At 38.3% G+C, this 20,936-nt stretch overlaps 2 protein-coding genes across 4 annotated transcripts; both read right to left on the bottom strand.

Annotated features, from left to right (window-relative positions):
* Window positions 1-1,824: 1,824 nt before the first annotated feature.
* On the bottom strand, window positions 1,825-18,942 carry LOC129098851 (myosin heavy chain, fast skeletal muscle-like). Of its 3 annotated transcripts, none has more exons than XM_054607970.1 (39): window positions 18,724-18,942; window positions 18,284-18,427; window positions 17,972-18,128; window positions 17,793-17,820; window positions 17,543-17,645; window positions 17,364-17,456; window positions 17,215-17,278; window positions 16,726-16,824; window positions 16,538-16,641; window positions 16,317-16,455; window positions 16,098-16,216; window positions 15,846-15,995; window positions 15,589-15,759; window positions 15,189-15,495; window positions 14,851-14,927; window positions 14,681-14,768; window positions 14,475-14,592; window positions 14,232-14,355; window positions 14,006-14,142; window positions 13,618-13,873; window positions 13,122-13,364; window positions 12,837-13,013; window positions 12,569-12,714; window positions 12,365-12,455; window positions 11,867-12,256; window positions 11,551-11,677; window positions 11,346-11,464; window positions 10,980-11,176; window positions 10,679-10,862; window positions 10,434-10,599; window positions 10,215-10,339; window positions 9,536-9,844; window positions 9,245-9,448; window positions 9,031-9,156; window positions 8,751-8,921; window positions 8,515-8,619; window positions 8,350-8,445; window positions 8,138-8,260; window positions 1,825-1,854 (listed from the first exon to the last, which is right to left on the bottom strand). In XM_054607970.1, the coding sequence occupies exons 1-39, from the start codon at window positions 18,940-18,942 to the stop codon at window positions 1,825-1,827; spliced, it is 5,826 nt and encodes a 1,941-aa protein (XP_054463945.1). The 3 variants fall into 3 exon arrangements, with proteins under 3 accessions (XP_054463945.1, XP_054463946.1, XP_054463943.1); XM_054607971.1 differs by lacking the exon at window positions 1,825-1,854 and adding an exon at window positions 5,512-5,529 and having other exon boundaries at window positions 8,129-8,260; XM_054607968.1 differs by lacking the exon at window positions 1,825-1,854 and adding an exon at window positions 7,862-7,940 and having other exon boundaries at window positions 8,129-8,260.
* Window positions 5,573-5,955, bottom strand: LOC129098188 (myosin heavy chain, fast skeletal muscle-like). Its single transcript, XM_054607174.1, has 2 exons — window positions 5,827-5,955; window positions 5,573-5,695 (listed from the first exon to the last, which is right to left on the bottom strand). Exons 1-2 carry the CDS (start codon window positions 5,953-5,955, stop codon window positions 5,573-5,575), a joined length of 252 nt encoding a protein of 83 aa, XP_054463149.1.
* Window positions 18,943-20,936: the final 1,994 nt, after the last annotated feature.

A 20,936-nucleotide genomic window follows, 5' to 3' on the forward strand; every position in this document is an offset into this window, starting at 1 on the left:
AAGCCAATTGTCATTCCATAACAGTGAGTGTCTCACTCTGACTCATATTATGTCCTGTAACATTGTTGATAACTGATGCAAGTCTGATTAGTCTGCAGTACTCAGTTTAAGCAATACATGTCAAATTTAATGAAGTGGCACATCCTATTTGCACAATTGTTATAAGTCTGAACAAACAGTCCTGTAGAATTTTTGTTTTCTTACTTTAATCTTTCACAGAAATCATTGTATGGTAGATTTTTTTTCTCTCATACTAAACCTGGTCCTATGTTCAAGTTCAACTGTGCATTGAGTTCAGCTTTGGAACAAAAAATAAGGAAGGCAGAGTACAGTCAAGAAAAAATCATATTATTCATATCACAATAGGTTGATGTTTTATGAACTCTCTCAAAGGTTGTCCCCCAGATGTTGTCTCGACTCCATTCTCACAGCATTTTCAGAATGCTAAGAAATTAAGTTTTCAAATCACACTGCAAGCCTTGAGTCAACTGCCATTTCATTTCATGTTTATGAATGGGCCCTGTTGGCAAAAAGAAGGAATGGTCATAAATTTAGAGTGAGGATCTCTATTAATTTATTCTGACTGTGGCCTCTCTTAACACAGCCAAGCAACAGGGGAGTACTTGAATACTTGCAATGGTTTTGAATTTATAGTAAGCCAATTGTCATTCCATAACAGTGAGTGTCTCACTCTGACAAGTATCATTGACTCAATGTTAAATCCTACCATAATCTCAGAGAGCTATTTGCCAATGGTTTCAGATTTACATTCTTAAAGGGATTTGTGTGAGCTCGTAGTATGAAAAAATTAAGAAAACACTTGCAAATACAGTCTTTTTGCAAATAGAATCTATTTATCAAAAGTAGTCTATTTGCAAGTGTGTCATACACAAGCAAATGAAAAAAAAAACATCCTCACCAATTTTACAATACTACAATTTTGCAGCATTTAGAAAATGCGCTGCAAGAAGCTCACAACACAACGGAAACTGTTTCCAAGGGACACTTAAAGTATTGCATCCGGCTGTGACGGCGCTCGTTGTTAAAAGGGTTTGTGGCTTATGAAGTTTTTGAAGTCGGCTATCCAGCGTCAGTGGTGATGGAATGTGACCTATAATGTAAGTTTTTCCTCTGTGATCGCATGATTCAGATGTTATGCAGATAGCCTGGTACTGCTGTTAACCTAGAGGTGCTACGAACGATACCTAATGATAATAATAAGATAGCTAAGTTAAACCTGAACTAATAGTAGCTCAGTAACATAAGCCCTGAAGTTCAGTTTCTTAGCTTTTTGACTGATCAGTGTCAGTGTCATGAATGAATGATGATGAATGTGCTCCCCCTTGGCCATTCAAGTTATAGTGAGAACTGACTGAAGTAGTTCATATATTAATGATAAGAAATGTGTTAAATGACTGGGCAAGAAAGAATAAACCAAACAGATTTTTTTATTTTTAAGAAATCCACCCAAACAATAAACAGAGGTATTGTAGTTTTGGGTTATTGTGTATACTAGAAAGTAGAGCAGATTTTATTTGGAAAAAAACTGGTAGTGCTTTACAAATTAGTCATATTATGTCCTGTAACATTGTTGATAACTGATGCAACGTTAAATACACATTTTTATGGACCCAAATTAGTCTGCAGTACTCAGTTTAAGCAATACATGTTAAGTTAGTGGAAAATTAATGCTTCTTAACTAACTCCTTTTGCAAATTGCCTGGTGAAATATCAGTCCAGCAAATCTTTCCTAGACGTAACATGTTGTTTTGAGTGATAGACAACACTCACATAGTCGACACGCTCACTAGCATCAACCAACTCTTACTCAGCCACTTTACGTCCTCTCTCTGTCTGCTCCAGAGCGGCTCTCAGCTCCTCAATCTCAGCCAGCATCAGGCCATTTCTGCGCTTCACCATGGCAACCTGCTCCTTCATGTCCTCCGGTCCTCTGAGAGCATCATCAAGGTGCAGTTGGGTTTCCTGAAAACAAAAGGTCAGTCTAGCAAATTGTGATGATTAGTAAATCAAATAATTATTAGCCTGTGACCTGAATATACCATTAAGCCATCAGTTCAAGTAATTTGTGCACAATTCTAATGTTAAAATTTATGCTCAACAGAATGAAGAGTTACCTTTCCAGCATTGCGGCTTTTGGCTCTCAGCTTGTTGACCTGGGACTCAGCGATGTCCTAAAGCTCACCCTGAACCTTCCTTAGCTTGAACATGTGAGTGTTGGCCTGCTCCTCCTGAGAAGGGATTGGAATACAATACCTGTACTCAAATCAAAACTGTGGTCACTTCTGCTTTAAGCTAAATATTGATTTGTATGATTATGTAACTTATAGCTCAAAAGTATGAGTATGGGCTTCCAACCATGGGTCTTTGATTTATTTGGAATCAGGCAACGGAAAAAATTAGGGTGGGTGCTCCTGAAGTTGGTCATCAGCTTGCCCAATTTCTCCTATCCATGCTTTTACCTTAAAAATGGATGCTGATGAATTTACTGTAGAGAATCAGATCCTGATTAGCTTCACCTTTTTTAAGAGAGCCATTAGAAAAAGTCTCAGAATTTTACTGTGATGTACCACTTGCAATGCAAGAGTCATTCCTCACAGTCTTGGCATTACCATAGGCCTCCAGCAGAGGGTTGGCTACAATGATTTGGTTGTCAAGTGACCCCAAACGAAAACTGTAGTTATATAAGGCAAAGATACAAAACAAATTCCTCTCAACTAAGACTCAAACACTTTAAACAACTGTTTGTACCAGTATTTTGCCATAATCATAAAGTTTCTTAAGTTTCAAGTTCAAGCATATGTACACATTTCCACACATTTTAACATTGTAACTCTGCTCCCAGTTAGCATGAACTGAAATCTTTGGTATGTCAACCACGGTGCATGGCGCTCTTTGAGGTTATGCAGTTCAGGTTGCTCATTTAGGTGGGTCCTCTATTTTATCAGCTTTAGAGGGTTCCTGTGATGGATTCCTTTCATCTTACAGTGACTGATGAATATAAAGTGGAAAAAGTTGTGATATTTTGAGAGACATTTCCTATAAAGTTTATCAGTTGACATGACATCACATTTAAGTTCTAGGTAGAGGGTCACCTGCCTTTCCTTTGTCTTTCTCAACAGTGGGTTTGCCACGCTCTCTTTTGAGAAGTTTTCCCTGGACATACATTTCATCAGGATGAGTCAGAAAGAAGGCCAATGGCAGATTTGGCATCAAATGGAGGAGTCTGGGCCTCGATTCTCTCCTCTACTGGTATTCAGAGGTAAATGGCACCTGTACTTATTGTGGCATTTTAATGGAGACTATAACCATAAATAGAGATTCAAACATATTTTATAAATTTGTCAAAGAGCCTGCAATTGACTCGTTTCCTTTATTTTGTTTTGAAGAATTTACCTTAACTGATACAAGCAGAAATTCATAGTTACCCTGTGTATGTATGCATGCTACACAACGTGTAGTTATAGGTAGAACAAGGACAGTTTTGCATTACGACAATGAATTTAACATACAAAACCTGATATAGAAATGGTCTAAGTTGAGCAAAGTAATTGTAAAGTAAAACATTGAAGCAGCATTTTATTAATAGTATTATAGACATGCTATGGGAAGAGTTTGCTGCACCAACCCCTTTTTAGATGCCATTCAGTTGGAGCAGACGTCAAGAGCTGCTGTTTTTATACACTCAGCATAAGTGTCCCACGTGATTTGGTCTGGGAATGCTTGACCTTGGTGCTTGACCGTGATATGTTCACTGCGTATAGATATTACGAAATTATAAACATATTTTAGTTCATTATAGCATTGCAAAACAAATACAGTAAAACCAAATCAAATGGGTTTAATTGAAAAGTCTTGTGATGTGAAACCAAATTAGACATGTTGTCAAATGAATTGTATTTGTTAGTTTACTGTACTTTACATTATGTCTTATGTCTTTGTGGATTATGTTATCTAATGAATAAACAGTTTATGATAGGCACATGTGTCATATTAATTGTGATATCACAGCCACTGATGAGTTTTAAATTTGGAGAAGCCTTGAAATGTCACTGGTGTATAGTTACTGGTCACACTAATGTCAGATATCTGAAATAAAATTCTGGCCATGGTCTCTCCATTAACACTGGACAAGTGTTATGTATCAAACAGAAGGATTGCCAACTCAGATAATTTAACACCGGAAATATGTTCCTCATAAATAGCAATCATATTTTCCTTCGAGGGGTGGGAAAAGATGCCGCTTTTGAGTGAAAGAGTTTATACTGACTGACTAATTTAATGAAGGGAAAGTCTGAGATCATCTCAAAGATTAACTCTCATTACCAAGTTTTAAGCAGACTTGGCTCATTATTTAACATCTTACTAGAAGATCACAAGGTATTACCACGGTCAAAAATAATCATTAGCTAGTTGCGCACAAGTATAAATCATTTGACTTTAGTGAAGCACAAGTATTAGTGTATGAAAGTTGGCCAACCATTAACTTACATTTATGAAACACATTCATCATAACTGTGTATTATGTTTTCCAACACATGGATTTTTTTAATTATTAGAATTTTAATTGCTGGCTTTAATGTAATTATTGGTTAGCTTTCATTAAAATAGAACTTCCTCATCTCCTTAATCTCTTTACGTTTAACATTCAGGTACTTAATATGGTTATGAGCTGTGCTGTGACGGGGGTATCATATTTGGTGAGCGGCCTGTGTTTTATTGATGACTGCCCACCCTTTCAAGGTTATACTGCATGATCACAAATAGAAAGGCATCTACATGTCTGTCCTCATATGTCAGTAAGCATAAACCGATGACAGAGAGAGTACATATAAGGTGGTACATAAGGTGTTTTATAAGTCTGTACTTTGCTGATCTCATCAGTATTGTGTGACAGACTGTTATAACCACAACTGCATGTCCTGGTTTGCTACAGTGCCAATTCATTTAGAATGTTTCGCTTGTACATTTTTAAGATGCCTTCGTGCAATGTATGCACTGCTGATTTTGATTTGTTTTGTTTGTATCTCCATTAGCTACTGTAATGCAACAGTGGTTACTCTTCCTGTGGCCCCATTTATATTTTTTTTACAACACGTCAATAGCAGATAATACATCAATACAAATATGTGACATTCATACTCACAATAAGAATCAATACATAACACAACCACCTAGACACACAAAAACAAGGATCAACTCAAAACCTGACTTTTTAACAGTTAACCAAGCCAGGATTATCCATGGAACCTACTCTTGTCCACTATGGCAAGTGAAGAGAAATGCAAGCTGCTTTGTTCTGAGCTACCTGTAATCTGTTCTGAATTATTTTTATATTATGTTGGACCAAATCACTGAACAATAATTAAAGTGTGATAGCATGCTTGCTTTGCTTAAATAGCAAGGCATACATTTTCTGCAGGATTTTATAGCAGCCATGCTTCTACACGACTTAACCACTTGATCAATTTGGCTCCAAAAGGATGTTGTTTCTTATTCAGCAACGTCAGACTGGAAAAAATCCAGGAAATAAAAATTGCTCAGCACAAACCAGTTAACAGTTAAAATGTACCTGGTAGGTCAACTCCTTCACTCTCCTCTCATATTTGCGAACACCTTTCACAGCATCAGGTCCACGTCTCAGCTCGGCTTCAACCTCAGCCTCCAGCTCACACACCTGTAACATGATGATAGATAATTCTTCAAAAATATACTACTGAAAAGGGTTCAATTCATTCTACTCATTAAAGGTACAATTTACATCCTAAACTTCATATATGATGATCATTTAAAGTATAAACTGCATACCCTGGACTCCAGTTTCTCCGCCTCGTCTAGACGGTGCTGCAGGTCCTTGACTGTGACCTCCAGGTTCTTCTTCATCCTCTCCAAGTGAGCACTGGTGTCCTGCTCCTTCTTCAGCCCCCCTGCCATCATAGCAGCCTGAAATGATGGGCAGTTTTGATTTATAATTTTAAAAGTATTGACATTACAACATTTTGTGAGGTCGCATTTAACATAAAAAAGGTTCTCATGACATAAACACCCTATTAGTAGAGTCTACATTGCATTCATGTTTTTGTGCCATGTCAGATGCATTCATAGAGCTTAGCTTTGGAAATGCCCCCTAATGTCTTTGATCTACAGTTACAGGGCAAGGGCTCATCTCATATTCCTGTAATGAAAGATGAGTTACTATCTATATAAATTAAATCAGATGTTATATAACTCCCTAAATGGACATGAAAACAGTTGGCAACTCATTTGAGATCAAGCGTAAAATAAGTTCCACACTAGGCAACATTTTTGTGAAATTAGAAAAAAACACAGAAAACATTTGAACATGAACAGTAAACCCATTTCTGATTGTTTTGTCTTATTTATGTTGACATATTTTGAGTTGGCTTTTGGGACATATAAAGATTTGAGCAGATTATGTGATGACTTGAAGTGACCAACGCAAGCCCTGCTCAGTCTTTATAGCTTCTTTGGTCCCGATGCTGATTGTATGATGTCATGGCATCAAAATTGATGTTTTAAACATCTACGAATCAATATATGTTGTGCCATATGTTCCGTTATCTGAGTAGAAATGTGACCATTACTTGGACCAACGAGTTATATATGTTGTTCCTTTGACATTTAACTTTTCAGGATCTGCTATAAGAAGAAATCCACTTAGGGGGTGTTGATTTCCTTTGCTGCATGTTCACCCGATCACCATATATTCCCTTTAGGAGTATCCAGAAGTAATGTGAAATCCTAGTACCCTTCAGTGAAAAAGCCCAAAGGGATAACAGATGAAGGGGCATCAAAAGCTTAAGACCTCTTTCTGCTCCAAGATTCCAAGTCAAGGATTAATTTCTTCCAGGAGACAGAGTGCCTTGCATGACTTGGCATGCTACATCTTGTTATCGCCTGTGACATCCCAAATAGAGCATTGCATGGATGCAGGACAGGACACAGCCTTTTTTGAGTCCTAAGCATAATTGTATTCGCTCTGATCTGAGAAAAAATAACCAGGTAACTCTTTTTCTTTCTTTTTATGTTCTTTTTTTAAATTGAAAATATTTTGGTATATGGTTTTAATACCTCTAGACTTTGAGGGGTTAGGGAGGCATTAATAATATCATCCTTGGAACTAAAACTATGTGAAAAATTCAATCTAACAGCTGCACACATTACAGTGGAGGATGTAATGTAGGATGGCTGTAATAAAAAAATCATAATGTAAAAGTCTGCCACAAATTAAAGAAACATTTTCAAATGAGGTCTGTTTGAGTGTCTGAACTCAACCAATTTGCCCACAGACAATGTCCATGTCATTTTGGCCCACACTGAGCCCTTAGCAGGCTCAGTAAAGCTTTATTTCATACATTTGAGTCATGATTTGTGTGGAATAATTCACCAGTGGACGAGAAATGCACAATTTGGCCAAAATGGTATATTAAAAATGTATTTAAAAAGTTGTGTTTGTACCAATAAACAGTTTTTAATTGATTGATTGAAACAATAAAGAACTTAAATCCCTTAAATCCCGTTATTTTATCATAATATTATTCTTGCACCATATTGCAAATCTAAGGTTTCCACTTCACAAACACATGTATATCCATTTTGTGAGGGTTTATACTAAACCACGTGACAGAGCCATGCTTCTATGCACTAGCCCTGGATAAGTTGAAAGACAAATGGATGGTTTGTATTGTTCTTACACACTCATAGTGCTGCTGATACAAAAAGATATCCCACCATGGTCTATTGCTGGAAATAAATTAGTTGTCAGAAAGGAAATGACAGGATTCTGGATTGTGATTGCAATCATTTTTATTAAAAAAAAATCCCCCAGTCATTGGTTCATATTTTATGAACTTTGTTGAAAGGCCTCAACATGATGATGACTCTTACTCAGCAGACTCAGACTAAAGAAAAAGACAGGAAATCAATTAGCACAGTTATTTCAGGTAGAAATTCAAATATGTAATGATTTGGGTACAATATAAGCTGTGGTATTGATTTACACTGTCAATGGTAAAAGTACACAGCATCAAATAATTGAACTGACTCCTTGTATCAACACGATTGGAACTGTGATCATGGATCAGGATACCTTTCCAACATCACGGCTTTTTGCTCTCAGCTTGTTGACCTGGGACTCAGCGATGTCAGCGCGCTCCTGAGCTTCCTCCAGCTCATTCTGGACCTTTCTCAGCCTGGACATGTGAGTGTTGGCCTGCTCCTCCTGAGATTAAAATAGTAACAAGGCAGTTAAGAGTGATGTTATTATTAAATCAACTGTAAACGATGTGTCACATTATCTATTTGACTCACAGCCTCCTCAGCTTGTCTCTTGTAAGCTTTAACTTTGAGCTGCAGCTTGTCCACCAGATCCTGAAGTCTGGTCACATTCTTCTTGTCCTCCTCAGTCTTGACGGATTAAAAAATGATTAGCAATGCAGTACAGTGAGAATCAAACCAGTAATAAGTTAAATGTACCTGGTATGTCAGCTCCTTCACTCTCCTCTCATATTTGCGGACACCTTTCACAGCATCAGCTCCACGTCTCTGCTCGGCTTCAACCTCAGCCTCCAGCTCACGTACCTGTCACATGATGATAGATAATTCATCAAAAATGTACTACTGAAAAGGGTTCGATTCATTCTACTCATTAAAGGTACAATTTACATCCTAAACTTCATATATTATGATCATTTAAAGTATAAACTGCAGACCCTGGACTCCAGTTTCTGGAGCTGCTTCTTGCCACCCTTCATGGCGAGGTTCTCAGCCTCATCCAGACGATGCTGCAGGTCCTTGACTGTGACTTCCAGGTTCTTCTTCATCCTCTCCAAGTGAGCACTGGTGTCCTGCTCCTTCTTCAGCTCCTCTGACATCATAGCAGCCTGAAATGATACAGTGGTGTCTCATTATTTTGTAATCTATAATTAACTTTAACAGTGAATGGAAGTAGACCAAAAACATTACACAGGTGAGTTAGAGAGGTAAACTCACATCAGTGATAGCCTTTTTGGCTTTCTCTTCAGCATTTCTTGCTTCCTGAACTGAATCATCCACTTCACCCTGAACCTGGACAAGGTCAGACTCCAGCTTCTTCTTGGTGTTAATAAGACTGGTGTTCTGAATGTTTAAAGAACAAGTTTAATATGATGTTTTGTATGAATGTATTTTCAAAATACTAGCATCTTTTGAATTATGGAAAACAAACCTGAGAGTGAAGCAGTCCCACACGCTCACTAGCATCAACCAACTCCTGCTCAGCCACTTTACGTCCTCTCTCTGTCTGCTCCAGAGCGGCTCTCAGCTCCTCAATCTCAGCCAGCATCAGGCCATTTCTGCGCTCCACCATGGCAACTTGCTCCTTCATGTCCTCCTGTCCTCTGATAGCATCATCAAGGTGCAGTTGGGCATCCTGAAAACATAAAAGTGAAGAGTTAATCTTAACTGTTTTTTACTCTGGAACCTTTTTTTTGTCATTCAGAAATCCAACCAAACTCACCTTGAGCTGTCCCTGGACATTCCTCAGTTGTTTCTGGGCCTCAGAGGCCTGCCTGTTGGCATGACTCAGCTGAATCTCCATCTCATTCAGGTCTCCCTCCATCTTCTTCTTGATTCTCAGGGCATCATTCCTGCTCCTGACCTCAGCATCGAGAGTGCTCTGCATGGAGTCAATCACCCTCTGGCTGTTCCTCTTGATCTGCTCCATCTCCTCATCCTTCTCTGCCAGCTTCCTGTCAACCTCACCTTTGATCTGGTTGAGCTCAAGTTGAACACGGAGAATCTTGGACTCCTCATGCTCAAGTGCACCCTTAATTTCAACAGATAAATAATGAAAGTTAATAACTCATACAAGATTTCCTTTAAACATAGTATGGCACTTTTGTTGTGATAAAAGCTAAAAATACTATCAGACCCCGTTTCTATCAATTTATTTAATTCGATTTGTCAAGAATGATTTGAACCTATCAGCATTTCAAAAGGTCACCGAGACTTAAATATTAAGAGATTATAAATTATTTTTGTTTTTAGATTTGTATATGTGAGAAAACCAAAGTAAAGCTGAAGGTCCAATGACTTTCATCATTGTCAAAATGTATGTCTGATTACTCAAACTAAAGAAATTACTGACTGCTGGATGTTTTTTTGTGAGTCCCTGTCAACTCCTGATGTTGTTGTACCTCAGCTTCCTCAAGGGCTGTCTGCACTTCACACTTCTCAGTCTCCACAGTCTTCTTTGATTTCTCCAGCTCATGGATAGTCTTTCCAGTCTCACCAATCTGTTCAGTCAGGTCTGAGATCTCCTCTACAGGAAAGATAATACAAAACAAAGCAAATTACACTTTTAGGAGCTGGTGTACAATCATTATTATTTCCCTCAAGTATAATAGTTCACATACGTTGCAGGTTCTTGTTCTCTCTCTTCAAGGTCTCCAACTGATCCAGGGCCTCCTCATAAGAGTTCTTCATCTTGAACAGTTCAGTGCTGAGAGAGCGAGCCTCTTTCAGGGATCCTTCCAGCTCTGCCTGGCTCTCCTCATACTTCTGCTTCCATTCTGCCAGGACCTGGAATTATATAGATGAGGAAATATTATGGGTTTTATTTGAAAAAATCTGGTTTTGTTTTTTTGTAACATTGATGTACCTTATCAAAGTTCCTCTGCTTCTTGTCAAGGTTGGCAGCCAGAGCATTAGCCCTCTCCACATCAATCATGAGGTCCTCCACCTCACCCTGCAGCCTCTGCTTGGTCTTCTCCAGAGAGGCACACTTGGAGTTCACAGCCTCAATGGATTCCTCTGCATCCTGAAGACGCTGGGCAAGCTTTTTCCTGTAGTGAGCAGGGAAGGATACATTTTTACTTGCATACTTATAGAAAGAACATTACCTACACTACAATGTATTACTATGTGTTTAATTCATGGAACAGTAGAAGTGGTTCATGTACTTTGCCTCCTCCAGCTCCTCAGTGCGCTGGATAGCATCAGTCTCGTATTTGGATCTCCACTGAGCCACCTCGCTGTTGGCCTTGGACATTCCTCGCTGCAGCTCAGCTTTGGCCTCCTGCTCCTCCTCAAACTGCTCTCTGAGCAGATCACAGTCATGGCGGGATGACTGGACAGCATGGGCCAGGGCGTTCTTGGCCTGTTTAACATGACAAGAGACCGTATTTACTGACCTACATATACACTGCAAATGCAACTCTGGGTACCAGGGATAAACGTTTCTTGGTAACTTTCCGCAAGATGTTTGTTTCACTATTATTGTAGTTAAATTGCAGTGTATTTTGAGGAAAGAATAGGTATTGTAGTACCTTCACTTCCTCCTCAATGTGTCTCTTAAGCTCTTCAATCTGCTGAGTGAAGGCCTGCTTGCCCCTGGTCAGCTGGGAAACCAGAGCTTCTTTCTCCTCAAGCTGACGGGAATATTCACCTGTAGGACAATGTATGAACCAGTTTTTGAAATTTGGTTAACTCACCTACAGAGTGCTTTTCACTACAGGTGTATAGGTGACTTACCATTCTCCGTCTGAAGTCTGGCCTTCTGTGAATTGATGTCATTCAGTTGGCGAACATTCTCATCATTTTTGGATTTGAGCTCGCTAAACTGGTCCTCAAGTGTTCTGCACATTTTCTCCAAGTTGCCCTATCAAAAATAAATGGTCTAAATTTGTATCCAAACAACACAGACCTTTACTGCTTGCCAATAGATCATTTTTGCATAACTATTATTATTATTATCCTGTTATATTCATATAAAGATAGTAAATATGTGATATATCTTAAAACATAAGGATACAATGCTGAAACTTTGACTTGTAAACAAACCCCATACCTTTGCTTTAGCAACAGTTTCCATGTTGCTTGAGAGGTCATCAATCTCCATCTTGTACTCGCTCTTCTCCTTCTCCAGCTTCTGCTTGACACGCTGGAGGTTGTCGATCTGCTCTCCCAGCTCTGCAACACTGTCAGCCTGCTTCTTGCGGAGAGCTGCTGCGGTAGATTCATGCTGCAGGGTTGACTCTTCAAGATCCCGACGCAGCTTCTGGAACTCAGCCTCCCGCTTCTTGTTCATCTCAATCTGAGCTGCTGTTGCTCCACCAGCTTCCTCGAGCCTCTCACTGATCTCCTCAAGCTCCCTGGAGAGGTCAGCCCTCTGCTTCTCTACTTTAGCCCGAGCAGCCCTCTCAGCCTCAATCTCTTCCTCCAGCTCCTCAATACGGGCCTGGATATGATGATGGAGGGTTTATTTGCAGGTATATATTGTGTTCTAATTAATTTTCTAAGTCTAATTTGTCTGTGTCCAATTGTGTATGTGCGTTGAATATGTTACCTGGAGTTCCTTGATCTTCTTCTGAAGCTGAGCACCAAGAGACTGTTCATCCTCAATTTTGCTGAGGAGCTGGCTGGTCTCAAAGTCCTTCCTGGAAGAGGAGACCAAAAAAGCTTTCACTGTCATAGTTTTACTGTTGTTGAGTGTAATGTGTGAGATGCTGATAAGAGGATTTTTAGACTTACAAACAAACAAAAAACCTACTTCTTGATTTTCTCGTCAGATTGCTGCTTGTCGTTCTCCAGATCCATTATGGATTCCTGGGCCAGTTTCAGATCTCCCTCAAGCTTCCTTTTGGCTCTCTCAAGGTCCATGCGAAGCTTCTTCTCTTGCTCCAGTGATCCCTCAAGCTTTTGAATTAATGATGACATTTTGACAGTATTTAGTGTTTTTAAATTTTATCATGCAATGCAAACTTAAAAACACAAGCTACTTGACTACAAATACACTATCAAAAGATTTGTTTTCTTACATCGTCCACTTGCTGTTCCAGCTTAGTCTTGGCCTTGCTCAGAGTGTTGACTTTGTCTTCCTCTGCCTGGAGATCATCAAGTGTTTGCTGGTGGGCCTCTTGGAGGGCTTTCTTCTCCTTGGTTAACTTGGCAATGGCCTCATCTTGAGATGCCATCTCCTCCGTCAGGTTTTTCACCTGAAAAAGGGATGAAGGATGTATTTTAGTATAACTTAACTTATATGCATATGTGATTCTGTAGAAATATTTCATCATTTTGTATCAGTGAACAGTGAATATGTGAACCTTGTTTTCCGTGGCATGTTTCTCCTTCTCCACTTTAGCCAAGGTGAGCTCCAAGTCATCAATGTCTTTCTTCAGTTCAGAGCATTCATCCTCCAGCTTCCGCTTCTTAGCAGTCAGCTCGGCATTCATTTCCTCTTCATCCTCCAGTCTCTCAGTTGTCTCTTTGAGTTTGGCCTCAAGCTGGATTTTGTTCTTAATGAGCCCTTCACACCTTTCCTCAGCATCAGAGAGGTTGTCACCTTCCTATATTTTTAACATACATGTGGATTAACCTTGAAAATATACGTTTATTATTTAGTTTTTGTTAAATGTAATATATACATTCTTTATATAGAAGATTGACTGTAAAGAAAGGCTAGATATTTGGTAAAGCAGGTACATAATGTAAACCCTGCATTTGGTTTCCAAGTATCTCTTGAGATCTGATTGATGAATTTGGTCCATATGACTTAATTTACCGCAGCCACCTGACCATGATGTCAAGTATTCTACTCACAGATGCCACTTGTAGTTGCAGGTCATTCTTTTCCTGCAGCAGGGAAACCATCTTCTCCTCCAGTTCCTTCTTCTTGGCCAGTGCAGTAGCCAGGTCTGTTTTCATTTTATCATAGTTCTCCTTCATCTGTTGCAGCTCCTTCTCAGTCTCAGCACTCTTCAGAAGAGGCTTGATCTTGAAGTACAGATTCATCCATGGCCAGTTCTTCACATTCATGAAGGATCGGATGTTGTATTGGATGGAAAAGATTGCCTCTCTAAAAAAAATTAAAAAAAATAATATATATATATATATTAACAAAACTTGTAGAAATGGGAAAGACATCAATATAATATAATTATTTAAATTGAAAAAAGAGTTTAGTATAGTGCATGCATGATAATAGTACCTTCTCTCCATCATCTTAACAAACTCCTTCCTCATGAGGAAACCTCTGCAGAGAGCCTGAGTCATGGTCACCAGCGTAGCCAGTTTGTCATCTCTCATCTCCTCCAGGGTACCCAGCAGACCAGCTTTGAAGAACACCTATGTTTGCAAGTGAAGGAATTAATTCATCAGTACACAAGGACACATCAGGATGACTAAATCTATTAATAATGTTGATAAGAATTAACCTTTGTGTGCCCAAACTTGTACTGAGTGTGGTCCACATCAATGGAGCCCAGCAGCTTCTCTGAAGCTTTTTTGTTGTCAATGAACTGTCCCTCAGGGATGACACTAGCATTCAATACTTTGTATCTGCAAGGAAAGTATGCTGTGACTTTGATGTATTTCAACTCTTGTGCTGGCATTCTGCCTCACCATTCTTTAAGTAAAGTTAATTCAATTTGTCAGGCATGGAATGAAGGGATGTTCACCTCTGCTTAAAGTCACCGTAGAGGATTCTGCTGGGGAAACCCTTTCTGCAGATCCTAATGCCTTCCAGTACACCATTACACCTCAGCTGATGGATGACCAAAAAGTTCTCCATAAGACCTGGAAATGGCACACACATATTTGGTAGACTTTTTCTTTTTTTACTACGTAACACATAGTGCAGAGAGGTGGATTATGAACATCTTACCTGGGGTCTTTGACTCATTAGGAATCAAGCAACGGACAAAATGAGGGTGGGTGCTCCTCAAGTTGGTCATCAGCTTGCCCAAGTTCTCCTGTGGAGCGTCATAAATAGATAATAGGTCAACTTTATTTGAGGTTTTGAATTGTTATCCAAAGATATGAAACAATACATACTCTGAAAAGAGCAGACACAGTCTGGAAGGAACCTCCCTTCTTCTTTCCACCACCCTTCTTGCCACCACCAGCAGCCTCTGTTTTGCAAAATAAAAGAATTTCATTAATGGGACTGAATAAATAATGTTTTAGAAGTGTTTTAAGCATTCGTCTTTGTGGAATATGGATTTTGTAATTCAGATATGATCAGGAAGTAACCATCCTTCTTATTACGCCCACCAGTGGGTTGTTCCAGAGAAGTTGCAACAATGCCACTAGATTATTGCCTTTGTTTCGGCTAAGGTTTTATTTCCCTACTACAATAAATTAACAAATTACCAGTTTGTATAGCTTCTTACCATCAGGGCCACCATGAGCAGCATACAGTAATGCCAGCAGTTTGTTTGCAGATTTCTGGTAGAGCTGAATAACTGATTCATTCAGTGGGTCCTTGTTCTTGTCCAGCCAGCCAGTGATATTGTAGTCCACTGTACCAGCATAGTGAATCAGAGCGAAGTGAGCTTCAGCCTTGCCCTTTCCAGGCTTTGGCTTCTCAAAGGCCTTGGTCTTGCCCAGGTGCTGATCATGCAGCTTGTTCTTGAAAGTTGTGTCAGATGCCTTGGGGAACATGCACTCCTCTTCAAGGATGGAGAAGATGCCCATTGGCTGAAATGAAATTTTGCCATGTTAAAAAAATAAAATAATTTAAAACACACTCAGAAAACAGTAGTCAAGTTCTACCTGGCAGATTTGTCTTACCTTCTCGATAAGCTCAATGCAGGCAGCCAAGTCCATACCGAAGTCAATGAACTCCCAATCAATGCCTTCCTTCTTATACTCCTCTTGCTCCAGGACAAACATGTGGTGGTTGAAGAACTGTTGCAGTTTCTCATTGGTGAAGTTGATGCAGAGTTGCTCCAAGCTGTTGTACTACAGTATACAGGGAGATAATCAATCAAACAGGCATGTAGTGTTCATTCTCTATATCATCACTACTTATGTGTTTTTTAACTTACATCAAAGATCTCAAATCCAGCGATATCCAACACTCCAATGAAGAACTGTCTTGGCTGCCTTGTGTCCAGCATCTCATTGATACGGATGACCATCCACAAGAACATTTTCTCATAGACGGACTTACACAGAGCACTGACAGCATTGTTGACCTAGAAATAAGGATTTTAGTGTGGTAGTTTCTAAGAATATTTTCATATCAAAATGCACACATTCCTCTTATTTTTCCATACATCAAATCTTCTTTTTATTACCTGTGGCACGGTCTGACCTTTGGTCACCATCTCATTTCCGACCTTGACTCTTGGGTAGCACAGAGCTTTCAGCACATCGGCTGAGTTCAGGCCCATGAGGTAGGCGATTTTATCAGCCACTGATGAAGAGAAACAGAAGGAGTATTAAATACACATTAACTGGTATGGTATGTTATGTACCACAAACCTTGCATGGTGAGAATAGTTCTTTTATATTACCCTCAGTGCCATCGGGTTCAGCCTGCTCCTCGCGCTGCTTCTGCTTGAATTTCATGTTGCCATGATGCATCACAGCGCCAGTCAGCTTGTAGATGCCCAATTTCTCCTCAGAAGTGAAGCCCAATATGTCAATGGCCGTCTGAAATGTAAATTAAGTAAAAGTTACTGGTATGGGAAATATTTCCCCAGTATAATATTTATTTAACTAATTGTTGTCTTACATCTGTTGCAATAAACTCCTCCACATCATCGATGCTTTTGACAGTGATTTCACCCTGACTGACCATGTGGTAGTCATAGGGGTTGGTGGTGATCAGGAGAGCCTCTGGAGGAGAACAAGAGAAATACATAGTATTGTTTGTTTCTGGTATTGTTTACATTTCTATCTCAAATTTGTGTTATAACATACCCAGAAGCTCAGGCTTGTGGCCAGTCATCAGCTGATAGAAGATATGGTAGCTCCTCTCAGCAGACAACTGGAAGGTGACGCGAGACTTCTCCAGCAGATCTTGTATAAAAAAATCAAGGTCAGATGCAGTTTATTGTTTTGAAATCATATTATTATCATTGACAATAGATACAAAATAATAATATCTGAAATATATAAATATATGCACAGTCTCACCAGGAGGCATCATATATTTGTACAATATTTGCCAAAAGCATAAAACAAAATAAAGCCCAAGAATTAAGGACTTAATGTTTCCCATAGAGATAATCAACTTAAGGCTTATACGTTAAATAATTACACATAACTGCTGCTAAATATATTGCATATAGCATGTATGACATGTCATATAGTGACAACTCATGTTTTAAAGCTGTTTGCAAAACTACCATCATACAAAAATGGAAATTCAAACAAATGTGTTTTAGCAAAATGTAGAAAATGACTTACATGTTTCAATATCAGCCGAGGCCAGTTTGCCAGAGGTTCCAAAGTGAATTCTGATGAATTTACCCTAAGCATATTAGATTTAAGTTAGCAGGATTTTTGAGACTCGGCTCAAAAAGTTTATGTTTATTTTAAAACCTTTTAAAACTTACAAAACGAGAGGAGTTGTCATTCCTCACAGTCTTGGCATTGCCGTAAGCTTCAAGCAGAGGGTTTGCTGCGATGATTTGATCTTCTAGCGAACCCTACAAAAACATTAAAAGAACATATTGTGAAGAATCCATTACAAACAATTCTCTGTCCTTTTTCAATTAAAAGTGAACATTTATACCTGTATTTTACTAGTCTCTTTCTTAGCTCCAGCCACTGCAATTGTTGCAAAGTACTGGATGACACGCTTGGTGTTGACAGTCTTTCCTGCACCGGATTCTCCACTGGGGGAAAGAAGAGGTGAGGGAGAAAACTTGAGTCATATCAATGTCCTATAATATATTACATAGAAACATAAAACATAATATAATATGATAATATATATTTGATATAGACTTATTTATTATTCTGTTATATGTATATTAACTCACGTGATAAGGATAGACTGGTTCTCACGATCTGAAATAAACAAACAAATATTTTAGTACATAATAAAATACCATATATTGACGAAATACAGTCACATTTGAGGTCATATCTGCTGTGTCTTGTTTTGTGGGTCACGTTAACATACATTCATCTGTCGTCTTCTCAAAATAAGATATCTTACCAGTGAGCATGAACTGATAGGCATTATCAGAGATGGAGAAGATGTGGGGTGGAGCCTCCACTCTTTTCTTGCCTCTGTATGCATTGACAACCTGGACATCGTACACAGGAAGCCACTTGTAGGGGTTCACAACGACGCAGAACAGGCCAGAGTAGGTCTAGAAAGAGAAGAAAGTTCACTTTTGACTTCATTGCTACTACATCTGACACACTGTATACATAAGATCAATCTGAATTTAATTCAGAGCATTGGCTGCAGAGAAAAGAAAAGTTTAGTTTTTTCCTGTATGTTATTGCCGATCTTAACACTCACATAGATCATCCATGATGCAAAACGCTCTTTGAGGTTATACAGCACACAAGGTTCATTGAGGTGGGTCATCATGGCCATGTCCTCAATTTTATCATACTTGGGAGGATTCATGGGATGGATGTCATCCTCTTTTACAGTGAGAGTCTAAAAAGAGAATGCAGTAAAAAAAAAAGAAAAAAAAGAAATCAGTTTCACTGGATGTCATTCTATTTTGTTGTTCACAAGAAATTTAAATAAAGCATGTATTCACCTATCTTTAATAAAAAAAAACATCAGTGAAGTCAGATAGTCATATATCCTCATGTAATAGTTTAATAAAATGTATCTTATTCTCTTTTGCTAAGAAAAGTCTGTGAAGTAAAAACTAATATCTTAATGATTTAGAGAACTGTTATCAGTTTGTTTTAGGTCATTTGAGTTTCATGCATGCTTACACTTACCTTTGATGGCTTTCCTTCATATAATAGGGTCTCAACTGTGGCTTTGCCACCCTCCTTTTTAATGAGTTTACCCTTTAGATACATTTCAGCAGGTTCAGCCACAAAGTATGCTGTTTTGGCATCAAATGGAGACGTTTGAGCCTCAATCCTCTCCTTTTCGGGCTTGCGGAGGTATATGGACGCAGGCCCATACTGCTGCATCTCTGCGTCTGTGCTCATGATGGCACTTTATTGGGGACTGAAAAGATAAGAAGGAATTTGGATTACTTTGAATACTTCATTGTGATAGTATTTGGTAGTATTATATGATAAGATTTGTATCTGACTGTTATGGATGTTGTGTTGTTGCTGATGTCTTACCTCAGTTGATCCCAAATGAATGCCACAGATGTTTTGTTGCCTTAGAATGCTGTTGAAGACAGATGGGATGATCATTGAAGAGGACAGAACATTTTAAAATGTTCCACTGTCTAGCACTTACAACAGTAAACAGCAGTCACACAACAATCATTTTAGCCTCTTTAGCAAACATGCATTGCTCCATAAGCTTGTATTACTGCACTGTAGCTTTCATTTATATTTTTTCAATTTAAGAATTTTATTCCATTTTTTTTCTTCTTTTCTTATTCATTTTGGACTATCTTAATTGATTGTATCTGCTTTTGCATTGCTTCTTGTTGTCACTTGAATTAAATTCTTCACCTATATTGACTTTGAATTGCCTCTGTGTTTGAATTGTGCTATATGAATAAAGCTGCTTTGCCTTTACAATTACCTCAGTTATATAAGCTCCAGCACAAACGTGTTTCATAGTATATCCAGTGATCTAAAACTATTTGGATCATTCAAAGAATATCAAATAACATACTATTCTGTATTACTATTATTCCTAATTGCAAAATGTAATTAGCGGCTTGCTTTATAATAAAAGTAACATCTTTGATAAATATTATCCCTTCAAGAGTATTTGACATGAAAAAAAACATGCTTACAAAGAGTCACATAACATTAATCTAAATTTGAATTCAAGCAAGTTAGATGAGCATAAACACACACAAAGCACTAACCTGTGATGCCTGTCAGTTCTCAGAGGAGTCTGAAGCTGCTGCTTTTATAGAGGCTGGAACTGCCCAGTCAGCAGTCCCCTACTCGATTTGGTCAAGCATCCCTCTCATCTGAGACCTATCTTAGAAAGCTTTTTACGAGTTTAAGATTTAACATTGCTTAATGTGAAAAAAAAAAGAAAAATGGAATGGTAAATGAATCCAGTAAGATGGAATCAAAACTCCCACTCTATGTGTTATAGAATAATTTCAAAACACAACTTATTTGACAAATACATATTGATCAAAAAGTGAACTTTATGATTTCCCTTTTTGGACTCATAAGCTCTTAGTTAGATGAACTCAAATGTCATTGGTGTTTAGTGTCAGTGCTTGTCCGGATTTGAAATCTTTAAAATGCAATAAAATGATATAAAATACATTTTGAAGAGTATGAAACATTAATAATGTCATGCATCATGTTTTAAAGCTATCGGACTTAGCCAAAGTCCAAAGTATTTCCCAAAATAGATGCTGTGCAATATGTTTGTGTTTTTTTTTTTTTAAACAAATAATTTACTCAATTTTTGATTCTAACTTAGCCTACTTGTGAAGTATTTCATCATTTTATAACAGAGGTTGTCTCCACTTGCCCTCACAGTTAAACATGACCATAACCAGAAATGGAACTTAATTTTGGAGAAGCATTCAAGGGGTGCTGGTTTACAGTTGCAGGACATTTGCAGGTCTCATGTTCCTCTGGTAAAATTTAATGTAAGGCCCTTTCCATAAAGTTCAAGGGGTTTACACCTTGCCTGAAAAGGCATAGTAGCTCGTTTGCCAACAAGGCTGAGACAAGACCTATAATAAGTTCCACTCAGATTTCAAAGTTCTTGATCCTCGTGATACCTTAAACTTACTAGGATATTGCTGCTGTTGTGGAAACTCAATGTCTTGAAAAATATGTCACTGTGGTTTTGAGACAACACATTATAGTTGTTTCATTAATAGTTATAATCAAAAAAAGTAAAATGCTAAGAAAGTAATAACCTCATAACTTTCAAACTGACTGAACAGCATTCTTAACTTTTGTAAATTGGCTTTAATATTAACTTTACATCAACATTTCCATATGTTGTATAAGTTTTCATTTGAGCCACATTAACTTTC

Source organism: Anoplopoma fimbria, chromosome 11, assembly GCF_027596085.1.
Source record: "Anoplopoma fimbria isolate UVic2021 breed Golden Eagle Sablefish chromosome 11, Afim_UVic_2022, whole genome shotgun sequence".
NCBI classification, from domain to species: Eukaryota; Metazoa; Chordata; class Actinopteri; order Perciformes; family Anoplopomatidae; genus Anoplopoma; species Anoplopoma fimbria.